The sequence below is a fragment of the Chiloscyllium plagiosum genome, chromosome 12, assembly GCF_004010195.1.
Source record: "Chiloscyllium plagiosum isolate BGI_BamShark_2017 chromosome 12, ASM401019v2, whole genome shotgun sequence".
NCBI lineage: Eukaryota > Metazoa > Chordata > Chondrichthyes > Orectolobiformes > Hemiscylliidae > Chiloscyllium > Chiloscyllium plagiosum.
In genome coordinates, this window is record NC_057721.1 from 73,288,682 (window position 1) to 73,305,106 (window position 16,425).

Below are 16,425 nucleotides of genomic sequence, written 5' to 3' on the forward strand. Positions count from 1 at the left end.
GCTGCGCTTTTCCAGCAACACATTTTCAGCTCTGATCTCCAGCATCTGCAGTCCTCACTTTCTCCTCGAAGATTTTAACCTACTGCGAATCCTCTTACAAGGATGCCTTCCTTGAAGAAGCTCTCTTCCTCCGATTCCTGAAGAAGGGCTTATGCCCGAAACGTCGATTCTCCTGTTCCTTGGATGCTGCCTGACCTGCTGCGCTTTTCCAGCAACACATTTTCAGCTACTTCCAGGTGTCCGTTCATAATAGTTGTACTGGTTCTTTGCCAATAATAATCCTAATCTCCTGTTGCCAGTCTATTGCATTTCAGATATTTATCCAATTCTCACTTGAAAATGTGTTTGCAGAACCATGGGAAAGTTCTTTATTTAAACTACTGGTATTCTCTACCTTTACAGACTGAAATAAATGAGCAAGGAACTGTTTCAATAACCAATGACTATTGAAGAATTCCTGCACTTAGAAACAATTAACCTGACATTTATTGTAGGTACTGTTTACACAGGGGTTTGTTCAAGCAACAGTGGTAGATTGGTTTGCAGGTAAGCTGGAACCAAGAGGTGTGTATGACTGGAGTTTTGGTTGGTGACAAGTAGCTGATAGCTCTGTGGATTAGTGACCAGATGACTGTGGCTTTCAAGAAATGCCTTGATTTTTTTTTTAAAAACAGTTACAAGATCCCTTCATTGACCTTCATTCACATTACTCTTGCAACATTTAAGTAGTACCTGGATGAGTACTGAAAATGCTGGGACATAATAGACTATGGGTCAGGTGCAGATAAATTGTAGGTTTAATGTAGTGAGTGTTTGTTGATCAGGATAAACATTGGTTGAAGGGCTTGTTTCGATGCTGTATGACCTCTATTTTTTTTGGAAAAACAACTGGGTTTCTCCTGAATGCTTCAGACTTAAGTCTAAAATCTAATTAAGTACAGTTCTGAAGATGCTTTTATTTTATTTATTGCAGACCTCTTCAGTGTTGACAATCTTTTCCAATTTGGCACAAAATACAAAATTAGAAATACAAGTTTGGTTTGAATAATTAATTGTAAATTGTGAACAGCCATTTCAGCACAATTCTATTCTTGGCCACTCTGGCTTCCTTTTGTTTCACCAATCCTCTTGATTTGTTTTTCAGCCAGCAATCCATACTGCTCATTCTCTGACCTTATTCTTTACTAGACTTTTACATGGAACTTCATGGAATGCCATATAGAAATAAAGGTAGATTACATCTCCTGCGTTACCCTTATGTAAACCTTTTGTTACGTCGACTAAAATTACAATGCAATTATTCAAAAGCAAGATTTTTCCCGTTAGAAATTCATGTTGAATAATTATATTTCTGGTTCAAGACATTTTTTCTTTTTTTTTAGTAAGAATCCGATTGTTTTCCTGAACATCAAATATTACTGTATCTGCCTTGGCAATCTTTGAGATTTTTCAAGTAGTGGCCAGCCTGAAGGTAAAGAGCATCCCAGGTGAGCTCTCCTGGTTCTGGCAACCTTTGTAGGTCTAATGTGATGTGAGGAATACTAGTCCCGTCTGAACCCTGACTGTCCTCTTGAAGAGGGTTCAGAAGAATCCTCAAAACTATTTCCTGGGCAAGCTGCATTGGCAAGTCTCTCAAACATCTGCCCATGTTTTGTGACATATCTGCACATGCCAGAGCACCAGACTGTCAACTATCTGGACATTCCACATCTTGTCCTTCTCCCCAAGGTTTTGCCGCTTCAAAACACCACAGTGTTCCCTGGTCAACATCGCTGTCTCTGTCTCAGGCTTATTGCGGCACAGCTCAGCACAAACTGGAAGAACAGCATCTCATTTTCCGCTTGGGAACTGTACAACCTTCAGGACTCAATATTGAGTTCAACTATTTTAGGGCTTGAAGCACCTTCCTCCCCTATCCTTACCCCAGCCCCACACATCAGGCCTTGTTATCACATGGTCTGCTAGTACACACAATCCATTGTCCCTATTAGTAGCTTTTCATTCTTCCAGGTGATCGTTATCCACTCCTTTGTCTATCCAATTGTTCTCTCCTCTCTTTGGGCTCTCTTTATACCTATTGTTTACTCCTACACCCCGCCCCCCAAAAACGAATCCCTATCTTCTGCATTTAAAAAAAACTCAGGGTGGAGAGATAAATGAGAGGAGGGTTGGGGGTGAGGTTAGATCTGACGGAATAGAGGGAGAACTAGCCATTTGGATGCAGAACTGGCTTGAAGGTAGAAGACAGAGTGGTGGTGGAGAGTTGCTTTTCAGACTGGAGGCCTATGACCCGTGATATGCCACAAGAATTGGTGCTGAGTTCACTACTTAGTGGCATTTATGTGAATGATTTGGATGTGAGCATAAGAGGTATAGTTAGTAAGTTTATAGATGAGACCAAAATTGGAGGTGTAGTGGTCAGCGAAGAAGATTACCTTAGATTGCAACAGGATCTTGATCGGATAGGTCAATGGGCTGAGGAACGGCAGGTGGGGTTTAATTTAGATAAATGTGAGGCGCTGCATTTTGGAAAAGCAAATCAGAGCAGGACTTATATACTTAATGGTAAGGTCCTAGGGAGTGTTGTTGAACAAAGAGACCTTAGAGTGCTGTTCATAGTTCCTTGAAAGTAGAGTCGCAGGTAGATAGGATAGTGAAGAAGACCTTTGGTATGCTTTCCTTTATTGGTCATAGCCATGAGCATAGGAGTTGGGAGGTCATGTTGCAGCTGTACTAGACATTGGTGCGGCCACTTTTGGAATATTACATGCAGTTTCGGTCTCCTTCATATCGAAGGATGTAGAAAAAATTTGCAAGGATGTTGCCAGGGTTGGAGGATTTGGGCTGAATGGTCTGGGGCTGTTTTTCCTGGAGCATCAGAAGCTGAGGGATGACTTTATAGAGGTTTATAAAATCATGAGGGGTATGAATAGGGTAACTAGACAAGGTCTTTTCCTGAGGTGGGGTCCAGAACTAGAGGGCATAGGTTTAGGGTGAGAGGTGAAAGATATAAAAGGTACCAAAGGGGCAACTTTTTCTCTCACAGTGTGGTGAATGTATGTGATAATGTGTATAGGGTATAAGCAGGCAGGGAAAGAGTTAAGTTCTGAGTTTTGTGAAACAAGAGGTTCAACTGAGCATGACTCATATCGGATAAGAATTTAGTTAACAATGGGGTATTGGAGGCAAAAGTAATGGGTTAAGAAGGTGGAAAAGCATTCATTATGTACAGCCATTTAGCAATATTGGAAGCATTCAGTATGCAAGGTCAGTTGACAAGGGAAAAAATATCCATTGTATGAATCCAGTTAACAAGTTTAAGAACATTCATTGTATAACAGTAAAGGGCTTGGTCTCTGCTATTGATACTCATTGATTATAACAGTCACCTGATCAATATGTATATTGCCTTAACTGGATGCTCCTCCCTGTAAAGTGACTATATAATTCATTAAGAAACTGCTGTTCCAGAGAAGACAGTGACCTCATGTCTCTGTACACATGGGCGATCATTCTCTCTCCCTCCAGGGCCCAGAATAAAGATGAAGGAAGTAAATGCGTACTGTGTCCCTGTGCTTTGCTTCGACAGAAGGGGACAGCGGGACAACATATGGAATGAGCTGCCAGAGGAAGTGTTGGAGGCTGGTACAATTACAGCATTTAAAAGGCATCTGGGTGCTTATATGAATATGAAGTATACCTATATCCATATCCTATATCAGTAGGAGGGATATAGGCCAAGTGCTGGCAAATGGGATGAGATGAAGTTTCCGTGCTGTACATCTCTATGAGTAATAGATATTCCTCTTTTTTTTTCTCTGAAAAGATAAGTAATATGGATTATGTGAAACTCCATAAGACCATAAGAAATAGGAGTACAGTAAGACCATTCGGCCCATCGAGTCCACTCCGCCATTCAATCATGGCTGATGGACATTTCAACGCCACTTACCAACACTCTGTCCGTATCCCTTAATTTCTTGCGAGATTAAGAATTTATGTCTTTGGCTTGAATTCGTGACATGCGCAGCTCCAGATCTTTCCCCAAATTATGAGGCACAAACTCGATTAAGATTCTCTGTCAGTGCATTGCTTGATCTGTGCTAAGTTAGCTGATCTCTCTGAATCACGTTCAGTTTTCTGGATGAGCTGAGTAAAACAGAAAACAAGTTATTATTTTAATTCCTTGCTTGAACCATACTGTCAAGTTTGTATGTGAACAGGATTTACATGGCTGTGGTACATCCCACATCTTGCCAATGCTAAGTGTTGAAAATGCCTATATTTAATGATTTAGAGATGATGGTGTTGGACTGGGGTGTACAAAGTTAAAAATCAAGCAACACCAGGTTATAGTCCAACAGGTTTATTTGGAAGCACTCGCTTTCAGAGCACTGCTCTTTAATCAGGTGGTTGTGGAGCATAAGATCATAAGACACAGAATTTATAGCAAAGGTTTACAGTTTGAGAATGTAATTATATATTGAAAAAGATTTGGATTGTTGAATTAATGAATGACCACTTGAGCAGATGTAGTTGGTTGGGATACTTGAGCCTGTAGAGGCAAAGAGCTCAAAAATGTAGCATTTTCTTAAAATATGGATGCCTAATGCTCAATTGAAACTATCGTGCAGTACCATTGTGACTCAGCATTTATCTTCTATAAGACTAGTCATTTGTTGTACTTTACCCTTTACCTCTGTTTGAGATTTTTGCTTAATAAGCTTATTCACAGTACCTTGCCAATTACTTCAGGAAGTGAATAAACTGCAACATCAATATTAAATGCAGTGGCCCAGTTGTTTTTACATGAATGGTCAGGAGGATTGTTATTTTTAAGGTTGATTGTAACCAGTCGATGCATACAGGACTTCAAAGGTGGGGCTTTTTTAGGCCTATTTTATGTGCATATGAACTTGTTTCAGCTTCACCTCAGTAAAACCTGGTGCAGTCAACCAAATTCACTTTAAGTAAGCAGTATAAGCTCATCTAAAGGATGTCACCTGACATCAGCTGCAACTGGCACATTTTAATATACTACTTTTTTTGGTAAAATAGCTGAGTGATCTTATATGAATATTGAATGGATTTTGCTTCGCATTGCATGAGCCAAGAGCAAAGGCTGGTACTCATGCGGCATTGGTCAAACCTTAATGTGTAAGTAAGCCATGCAACAAGAGGAGAACTATCAGACTCCCATCCACATCACCCAACTTTGACTTCCATTTCATTTGGGTTTTTCTCCAGAGAGGGTGCTTCAAATGAATTGATTAACTGACCTGAGATGGGGTGGGGTTGGGTTGTTTTTTTCCTTGATGCACTTGGCATTGTGGATGGAACAGTGTGCAACTTCAATGCTTTATGAATAAGCATTTAGATGGCAAAACAAAATACTCCATTGTGCATTCAGTTGCTTAAACTTGAAGCCCTGAGGGAATAAATTTCTTGTGTGATAACTAACTTCATTATGTAATGCAACTGGAATGCAAGTTCCAAAGCTGCTGATAACTGGAGTTTCAGTAATTCAATCCCAGGTATGATAAGCATTTTTACAGATTGTGAAAAAGAGGGATGGCACTTCTGAGGTTTTTCGAAAGAATCTTTGTCTCCAGATTGAATACCCATAGGCTTTATGCACTTTGGTTTTAAACCACTCCAACTGTTATCCTTTCATGCTTCCAATGCAAAGAATGAGAGACCTAATCTCAAAAAGGGTCACTTCAATGCATTTTGGACAAGTTGAGTGCACTTAGCAGCCCCTTGTTAAATTGTACTGCACTTACTTCAAAAGGAGTCATTACAAGTAAAATGTAACCTAGGTACTGAAAGAAGGGTGAGTAAAATTCTGTTGCATTAAGCAGTCACCATTCTACTGATATCCTGCAAACTATTCTACCCATGATAATGCATTAGTGCAGCATGAGAAACACGGTAGCATAGTGATTGAATTACTGGTCTACTAATTCTGCACATCCAAGCACCCCAACTACTGTGTCCATTGCTCTCGATGTGGTCTCCTCTATGTTAGGGATACCGACCGCCAACTCGCAGAACGGTTCAGGGAACATCTCCATAACACACACACAGCCCAAACAACCCCACCGACCTGTGGCTGACCACTTCAACTTCGCCTCCCACTCTACAAGTCTTGAGCCAAATCCAAGCCACTCAATGACTGGAGGAAGAACGCCTCATCTTCCGCCTTGGTTACCCCCACCCTCCTATTTATCTCTCAGCCCCTTACCCCCCACATTCCTCATGCCAAAAACGTCAACTCTACTGCTCCTTGGATGCCTGACCTGCTGTGCTTTTCTAGTACCACATTTTTCGACACTAACCTCCTGCGTCTACAGTCCTCGTTTTCTTCTAATGAAGAGATCTGGTCTAATGACTGGGACTTATGAGTTAAACATCTCTGTCGTAATGGAGGATTTAATTTGAAATCATTGAATAAAATATGGTACAAAAAACTTTTCTCAGTAATGTGTTCTCTAACATATTTTTGGGATGGAAATCTGTTTTCTTTGTCCAGTCTGGCCTACATATGACTCCAGACCATTGCAATTTAATTGGCCCTTCTGTGGCTTCTGAAAGGGCCTAGGAAGCCACGCAGTTGGTGTTTCACACTTTAACAAATGGCATTTAGTGGTGGACAAAAATATTGCGGGTTGTGTTAGCCACATTCTAATGTATTCAAAAAAAGATTTAAACCATGCCCACATAGCCTTGTTACTTGTCAGTGACTATTTTCCATGCATATAGTTTCATTAGTATTTATCTTATGGGGCTGGTGGTGTTAGTTCAGTCTTGTTCATTTTTGGTTCATGTTTTACAATAAAATGGCTGGCATTGTTTAAAATCTAGAAAATAGTACAGTTGTTGACCTTTTCTTCTCAAGGGCTCCATTGTGCTTCTCTAAATAGAGAACAGCAGAAACAATTGTGCTGTGCAACACTGAAATACCTATGTGAGGTGTGTTTAGCTTTTGATGATTAACTGTGTGCGACCAAGGTAGCAACGTTTTAAGCATTGGATCTTTTCACTTCCACAGTCACATTTAACATTGATATTGAAAGTAACTGCAATGTGATTTCAGTTGTCTTGGGGATTCCTATTTCGGACTCAGCCTTTTTATTTGAAAAAAAAATCTAGTAATCAGCCAAAAACAGACTTTATATACAGAGGACTATAATGAAAATATTTTTTTCAAATTTTGAATGCAATGTTTGATTATCCTTCAACAAACATTTATACAAAGGTAGTAGCATGTTTGTGAAAAATAGCCAGCAAAGAATTTTCATTCTGTTCCGTTGATTAAAAATGCAGGTAGTCAGGACTTAATGGAATTTTATGATAACATTTTTTTCATCTCTAGTAGCTGAGCTGTAATACAGTCTGGACTGGTAGAATAAACCTATGTATAGTCGTAAGTATTCAATTTGACTTGTTAGTTTCAACCAGGATTCCAGTGGGCCTAGGTCTAGAACGCAGTTGCCTATATTTAAATGGCAATTGAATGAGCTCTCATTCAAAGTCAAGTTTTAAAAATGGGAATGCCACTGATAAAATGAAACTTGCTTTAATATGTTTGGCATCAGACTTTTTATGCAAATAAATGAATCTTCACATTCTGTCTCGTTCATGCTTAGAGGTCATAATCCTTGATGCCACATAAGTGTCAAACACAAAGAAATCAATGGAAAGGTTTCTACTGAATAGATAGAGATGGTTGCTAAACATAAAATGCAACAGTAAAGGAAGGTTTTGGGATCTTGAAATATCGGAATTGAGTGTCTCACATGGATCTAAGGATTGTACGTGCACAGATGTAGTGGAAATTGAGGGAAGAACATTGAAATTTAGGTTGAATATTGCAATTTTTGATCATGAAAAGTTATTGACGGATATGGTCTTTGGCATAGAATAATGAAACAAGGTACTTTGAAAATAATTGGGAAAGGAAGAATTTAAAAGGTAAAATTATAATTAGTGTTAAAGATTTGATGGATAAACATCATGAAGTTGGCAGTGCAAGTTGTTTAAGCTGAATGTTTTACTGAGTCCTATCATATTTGCAAAGAGGTATAGAGCACTGGATTAATGTTGACTTTATGATCAAGTTGGGGTGAATTTGCACTGTTTTGGTTATGTCATTATAAGGAAATAATAATGGCTTAAAATCAGTGTGTAGGTTGCTAGAATGTTGCCACAGAGGCAAGATATATTAATAGAGACAAGAAGTTAAGGGGGTGACCAATTTGAATCTTAAATTATCGAGTGTTATGTTGAGGTAAATAGTTCTTTTCACTGACGAGCAAAGTGATAACAAGCTTAGGAGATCAAGGCTAAAATAAACCATGAAAAAGAACTTACACAAAGGTAGGCATATGTGAAACACTACCACAGAATTTGCGTCTATGACACATGGTTTTAAAAAGAGTTTAATAATTGCATTTAAAGTGGAACACGAGTGGGTGAGTGATGGAGGTTTCTTTATACAGTAAAAATTTTCCATTTTAAGTTGAATTTAAGATTTCCTTCTTAACTGACCTGAAATGCCTTTCTAGTTATGACACTATTGAACTTAAAATGCATGTTATTTTCAGTCGATCAGCTAGAATACGTATTTCTTTCCTCTAAGCCCCAGAATGCATTGTTGTGTTGATCCTTGAAAATACATAGCCAACCAAATCAGTTTCTCCAGGGAATAGTTGTCACTGATGAATTGAGCTTCAAGAGCAAAGTTGTTTTCAGGCATGCAAAAGACTGTCCTGTGTGTCAAAGAATCAGTGACAATGAAAATTGCATATTCAGCAATTCAGAAATATGACCATCAGGGATTTGAATGCTGGCTGAATCAAGGTTAGAGTTTGATATTATTACTTTCAAGATTGTGTTTTTAAATTTATATTTTTCTCTCCTAGGTTTATCCTGATTTGCAAATAACAAATGTTGTTGAGGCCAACCAACCTGTCACAATCCAAAACTGGTGTAAAAAGGGCCGTAAGCAGTGTAAAGGCCACCCCCACATCGTCGTTCCTTACAGATGTTTGGGTATGTGGTGTTGCTTTCTTCTTTATTTCAAGTTATTCTTGTAATTGTTTATAAACTTACATGTCTGAAATGCTCCACATTGTCTAGAAGAATAGTCTCTGGAAATGAATTTTTTTGAACATTCTCTGTTTTAAGAGCTCCTCTTATAACACCCACATAACATCCAGTCATAATGGAAACAGTAGCGAAAATGGTACACCATTCTTTTGTTAAAATGGAGATCAAGTTCAATAATTCTATACTAAAATAATTGTAGTAAGCATGCTTTTGTCTTGAACGCAATGTTTCCTATAATCTAATATTTTTGTCAAGCTTTTTCCAATGCACTTATTTGTCATGTTTAAATTTTTACCCTGTCACATTTATGATGGAGTTCTTTCTCTGCAGTGAGTAGCATCGCTGCCTCTGAACTAGAGCTCTGGATTTGAGTCCTGCTCCAGAACTTGAAAACGAAGAAAGATGTATTCATAATATGGTCATACAGGTTGAGTATCAACCTATAAATTTTTCAGTGCACTCATGACAGATTTTAATAATAGGAGAGTCTCCCAGTTGACTATATTGATGTGGACTGGCAGTCTTCAAGCTGCAGTTTCTGCAACAGGCTAGTGACCTGTTTCAGGAAGAACTAGCCATGGAAACAGACAGGAAACAGAAGCATATACCTTGTCTACGTTTTGAGCCATTAGTCAGAGGAAATATCTAAGTCTATATGAATGAGAATCGTCCAAATCTGCCATCCTAGCTAACACTTCATTCTTGACACTTCAATGTATGTTAGTCTATTCCCAGTACAATTCCATAATGACTGTGTTGCAGTTTTTGAGACAATGGTTCCATAACAGCTTTCATATCATTCAACTGTGAGTACCTTGGTTTAGTTACATAAAGTAATTAGCCTACTTAATACAATGAAGCTAGTCCACAATTTATAAAATTGGTCAGTATAACACTGAAGTCATGAGCAAGATCTGTTTTTGACCAATGATTTTACTACAGGTAAGTTTGAAGTTACCTTAGGCTGGGTCAACACCAAGATTGGAGGAGAAGTTGAAAACTTTTGCCATCTCTTACAATCAGTGTCCCTGACAAATAGCCCATTTGCAATGAGAAACAGCTCAATTCCTGTTTGTGGCCCTGCTAGGTTTAAAGGAATCTCCATGTGCAGAATCCCATCCAAATACGCATAGTGTGATATTAGAGCTTTGTTCCTTCAAAATCGTTGGTCACCTCCAGAATACTGAAACTCCCAATTTGCACGATGTGAATCACCTTAATCATAATGACTGCAGCGGTTCAGCACTGTGGTTTACCAACCCCTTCTGAAGAGCATTTGGGGTTGGGCAATAAGTTCTCACCTCACAAATGAATTAAAAATATACCATCTCTAATGAACATCTTGAGGGTTAAAAATATTTTTAAAATATTGGACTAGCACTATTCCAGAATGAAACCAACCTCTGCAGTATCTAACTTATTTATTCTCATTACTAATTTGAAGTGCTTCAATATTAGAGTACTCTCAACCTTCCTCATAACTAATGTCTGTTACATAGTTGAAGAATCTAATGTTAATCTATTGTTTTTCAAATTTCTTTTTGCTATCTACATACTAAAAGCAAAATGGGTGCACAGCTGCTGGAGAGAGTGCTCAATCAGCCAAAGACATAATCTCTTGAAATCCTTTTACTCAATTAGGTTTACACAATTTCTAATTAATTTTTAAATATAACGGAACCAAATGCAAATACCTTCCCAATGTGATCAATATCCAACCATGAACTGTCTAGTTAGGTTGATAAATGAAATACTTTGGATGAGAGTGTTGGACAGAAGAGTATATGGAAGAATGGGTAATGGGATGATCCATCATCAGTTCTCAACAACATCTGGCATTCAGCAAGTTTAGAATAAAATAAACATTTTATCACATAGGAGATTTGCACAAAATCTCATTAATTCACCTTAGAACAAGTACAGTGTGAGTATTGCACCAACATGGCTGACCTCCCAAAGTGAAACTTGTGTGGTCTCTTTAGCTGAGTTTAGTGAAATATTTCCAGTTGCTGATGTTGAAAGATCAATCCTATTTAAATAATAATTTATAATGCCTCAGATCAGCCTCGGTATAGTTTTCTCCCTTTCAACAGATATTGATATTATGCCACAAGCTGCGCTAGTTGTGAGCTGGGGCAAGTTTCCACATTTACTTACCATTGAATGTGAATTTTGCCATGAACCAGTCCATTCGCTTTGAAACATAACTTTTAAAATATTTTTGCTTAAACACCATTCCTTGATTTATTTTTGGTAATTTGGTACAGTTTTAATACATCTGAATATGTGATTATCACAAAAAAGAAGCATTTTAATCAGTATACTTACTGATAGAATCAAATAGAACATTACAGCGTAGTACAGACCCTTTGGCCCTAGATGTCGAGCCGACCTGTGAAACCAATCCGAAGCCCATCTAACCTACATTATTCCATTTTGATCCATGTGTCTATCCAATGACCATTTAAATGCCCTTAAAGTTGGTGAGTCTACTACTGTTGCAGGCAGTGCTTTCCACACCCTTACTACTATGAGTAAAAAAAAACCTCTGATATCGCTCCTATATGTATTACCTCTCAATTTAAAGCTATATCCCCTCGTGCTGGCCATCACCATCCAAGGAAAAAGGCTCTCACTGTCCACCCTATCTAACACTGATTATCTTATATATCTCAATTAAATCATCTCTCAACCTTCTCTCTAATAAAAACGACCTCAGGTCCCTCAGCCTTCCTTCCATACCAGGCAATGTCCCAGTTAATCTCCTCTGAACCCTTTCTAAAGCTTCCACGTCCTTCCTATAATCCTGTGATCAGAACAGTATGCAATATTCCAAATGCGGCCGCACCAGAGTTTTGTACAGCTGCAGCATGACCTTAGATTACTTACAGTGTGGAAACAGGCTCGTCGGCCCAACAAGTCCACACCGACCCTCCGAAGAGCGACCCTCCAAAGAGCAAACCACCCAGACCCATTCCCTTGCATTTACCCATTCACCTCACACTACGGGCAATTTAGCATGGCCAATTCCCCTAACCTGCACATCTTTGGACTGTGGGAGGAAACCGGAGCACCCAGAGGAAACCCACACAGACACTGGGAGAATGTGCAAACTCCACACAGACAGTTCCCCGAGGCGGAAATTGAACCCAGGTCTCTGGCTCTGTGAGGCAGCAGTGCCACCGTGCCGACCTCATGGCTCCGAAACCGAATCCCTCTACCAATAAAAGCTAACACACCGTATGCTTTCTTAACAACCCTACCAACTTGGGTGGCAATTTTCAGGGATCTATGTACATGGACAGAGAGATCTCTCTGCTCATCTACACTCCCAAGAATCTTATCATAAGCCCAGTACTCTGCATTCCTGTTACTCCTTCCAAAGTGAATCACCTCACACCTTTCCGCTTAAAACTCTTTTGCACCCTTTTAACCCAGTTCTACAGCTTATCTATGTCTCTCTGTAACCAACAATATCCTTCAACATTATCTTTAGTGTCATCTGCAAATTTACTAACCCATCCTTGTACGCCCTCATTCAGGTCATATATAAAAATGGCAAACAGCACTGGCCCCAAAACAGGTCTTTGCAGTTCACCACGAGTAACTGAACCCAGGATGAACAATTTCCATCAAATACCACCATCCTCTGTCTTCTTTCAGCTTGCCAATTTCTGATCCAAACCGCTAAATCACCCTCAATCCTATGCCTTCATATTTTGTGCAATAGTCTACCATGGGGAACCTCATCAAACGTCTTACTGAAATCCATATACACTACATCAGTCGCTTTACTCTCATCTACCTGTTTGGTCACCTTCTCAAAGAACTCAATAAGGTTTGTGAGGCATGACCTTCCCTTCACAAAACCGTGTTGACTATTCCTAATCGAGTTATTCCTTTCTAAACTATTACAAATCCAATCTCTTGTAACCTTTTCCAACTCTTTACCTACAACCAAGTAAGGCTCACTAGTCTATAATTACCAGTGTGTCTCTACTCCCCTTCTTGAACAAGGGAACAACATTTGCTGTTCTGCAGTCTTCTGGCACTATTCCTGTAGACCAAAGGCTCGGCAGTCTCCTCCCTGGTTCCCAGAGAATCTGAGGATAAATCCCATCTGGGCCAGGGAATTTATCTATTTTCGCACTTTGCAGAATTGCTAACACCACCTCCTTGTGAACCTCAGTCCCAGTAGCCAAACTTTAAACAACTGAGAAAGCTTATGTATTTGAAACTATTTTCTAGTTGGCTAATATTAACATTGTGTTCTAATTAATTAAGAAGAAATTATACTGAAATTCATTATAAATGTTCCTTTCAGTCTCCTTGCACCAAAATAGCTGGCTTGAATTTAAGAGAAACTGGACAATATTAGCAACGATTTTCAATCATGGATCATTCTGTTTTGGGGATGTGGCCAGTGTTGTGACTGCACTGGCTTCCAACATAATATTGTGAACTGTGAGGAGAATAGTGACAGATGTCATGAGGGCAGAGTCTGGCGGAATTGGTGGGGAACAGTAGGCCTGTTCAGAACTAATAGCAGTTCAAGAAAGCAGCTTACAACCACCACCTCAAGGATAATTGGGGCAGGCAATAAATGCTGGCCCAGTCAGCAATGCCCACATCCCAAGAACAAATTAAACAAAAAAAAACTTAATGCAGAAACACAGCAAGTGATTTTTTTGGTGAAGAATGAGGATAGACAAAATAAAACAATGGAGACCATCCTCAAGGTGTGCAGGAGCGGAAGGGACTGGGGTATATCTACAGAAATAACAGGTTGGCAGGGCTGGTGTGAAGGTGGCTAATGAAGCAAATATAATCCTGGGATTTATAAACAAAAGGCAAGTTGTGTAGAACCTTAATAATGCAAGAGTTTGGCCTGAAATGCTGTCGTCTGTCCAATGTGCTTTGAAGTGAAGTCGCCATAACCATCCTAGACTATAGAGATATTTCCTCATTAGACAGAGAGACATCTGGTAGTTTAACCTGAGGCTTAAGATTAACAAGGAGAGTCCTTCATGGTAGCCTCAGTCAGTACCTGAATTGAACCCACAGGGTTGGTATTACTGTATTGCAAATCAACCATCCATCTGACCGTGCTTACTCAAGGACACATTAAAGAGGGAGCTGTACATATTTACAACAATGCGTTTCAACCCTGAAGCTCGTTACATAGCTAGAATGGAGAAGTTGGAATGGTACTCCTTTAAAGTATGAAGTGATTAGGTTTTGGTAGGACAGTATGGTGAAAGCAGATTCAATCATGGCTTTAAAAAAAGCACTGGAAAATTTTCAGTTTCACGGAAAGAAGGTTGAGAGTTAGCTAACTGAGATGGTCTCTGCATTAGTAGGGTCATGATGAGCAAAAATTGCCTATTTCGGTTGTATAGCCATTCTCTCTCAATGATTAAACTAGTGTAATGGATCAAGAAATTTGCTTTGTTTTAGATTGAATTGTGCTTAAACAATCTACAATCCTCTGCACTAAAAAATGTACAACTGAGTGGAAACTTCTAATCAAGATTTATAGCTGAATAGAAGTGAGAACAATGTCAGTAACTTCTGATTTATTTTCTTTCATTAGTGATAAAAATCATTCTACATTACCTTATTTCCAAAATTAAAATGTTTTAGAATGAATATATTTGATTTAGGTTGCTATAAGAGAGGTCACTTGTTATAGAGTCTTAGAGATGTACAGCACGGTAACAGACCTTTCGGTCCAACTTGTCCATGCTGACCAGATATCCTAACCTAATCTAGTCCTATTTGCCAGCACTTGGCCCATATCCCTCTCAACCCTTCCTATTCATATACACATCCAGATGCCTTTTAAATGCTACAATTGTACCAGCCTCTACCAGTTCCTTTGGCAACTCATTCCATACATGCACCACCCTCTGTGTGAAAATGTTGCCCCTTAGGTCTCTTTTACATCGATCCCTTTTCACCCTGAACCTATGCCCTCTAGTTCTGGACTCCCCCACCCCAGGGAAAAGATTTTGTCTATTTATACTATTCATGCCCCTCGTGATTTTATAAACCTCTGAGGTCACCCATCAGCCTCTGACGCTCCAGGGAAAACAACCCAGCGTATTCAGTCTCTCCCTGTAGCTCAAATCCTCCAACCCTGACAACATCGTTGTAAATGATTTCTGAACCCTTTCAAGTTTTGCAACAGTTGTAATGTTTTACTTAGTTTTGTGGATCCAATACATTGCACTTCTCTCTCAGCAAACTAAAATCTTCTGCTGCCCCAGTAACAGCAATTAGTAAGTTTTACTTGTGCAGCTTCAATCTTAAATGTTCACATAAAGGTGTGACTCTCAATTGCATCACAAGAAGAAATGCTTACATTGGCAATGGCCATGCTCCATGTTGTCAAAAGGTTGTCCTGATTCTGCCTGCTCCACAGCTGTCATTTCTCGGCCTACCCTGGACTCTTGACCCCTGACGCATAGTTATTATCATTAATGTTGAGGTGGTGAAATGCCTTCAAATTAAAACCATGTTGCTGATCAAATGAGATTGGAGGAGGAACAAAAGCAGACAGTTCTTTAACAAAAAGAATTCATTCAAATAATTGTTTCACCCAGGTTAGACTTTGGGAACTGGAGGGATATTATTATGCTTTTTGGAGAAGACGAAATTAATTCTCACATAGTGCTAGCTTGCTTCACAGTCTTTCATCGCTCCCCCCCCCCGCCACCATAAAGTCCATTAACCTTCAGTACTCCCATTGTAGTGCACTAGTATAAGTGGAGCAGGGATACAAGAAACTCAACAGCAATGCTTTAAGATTGAAAGATTGTCCATTAGCAAGTATAAGTATTTTATTTTGTGCTTGATGTAATTCCAGCGAGTCAAAAATCGTCCTTCTGTTAATTTCATAGAATCATCACAACACAGGAAGCCATTTGGCCATCAAGTCTATGTTGACGCTCTGTAGGGCAGATAAAGATGTCACCCTCCAATTCCCTCCTCCATATGCAGAGGAAATTGAAAGATTTATGGCTGGTCCTTCTACTATCTTCACTTCCTTTAGGAGCCTGCGATGCAAGCTATCTAAACACGTGACTTATCATCTCTAAATATAGGAATGATGTATTGGAAAGACTGACTATTAATTTGCACCCCATCTGTCTGCCATTTCTACTACTTATGATATTCTGTCAACATTCACTTCCTTATTAAACACCAATATAAAAATACTGTAAGCATTCTAACCTTGTCCTACATCTATAAGCATTCACCAATTTCTGTTTCTAATAGGACACATCCCAACTTTCACTACCTGGTTGCTAT

At 39.2% G+C, this 16,425-nt stretch overlaps 1 protein-coding gene across 4 annotated transcripts in view; it reads left to right on the plus strand.

Moving 5' to 3' along the window:
• Positions 1-16,425, plus strand: part of appa (amyloid beta (A4) precursor protein a) — a 178,189-nt gene that overhangs the window by 71,372 nt on the left and 90,392 nt on the right. For all 4 annotated transcript variants that reach the window (XM_043701398.1, XM_043701400.1, XM_043701397.1 and 1 more), the window contains exon 3: positions 8,925-9,054. In XM_043701398.1, coding sequence (XP_043557333.1) covers positions 8,925-9,054 — 130 coding nt within the window. The remainder of the gene's footprint in view (positions 1-8,924; positions 9,055-16,425) is intronic.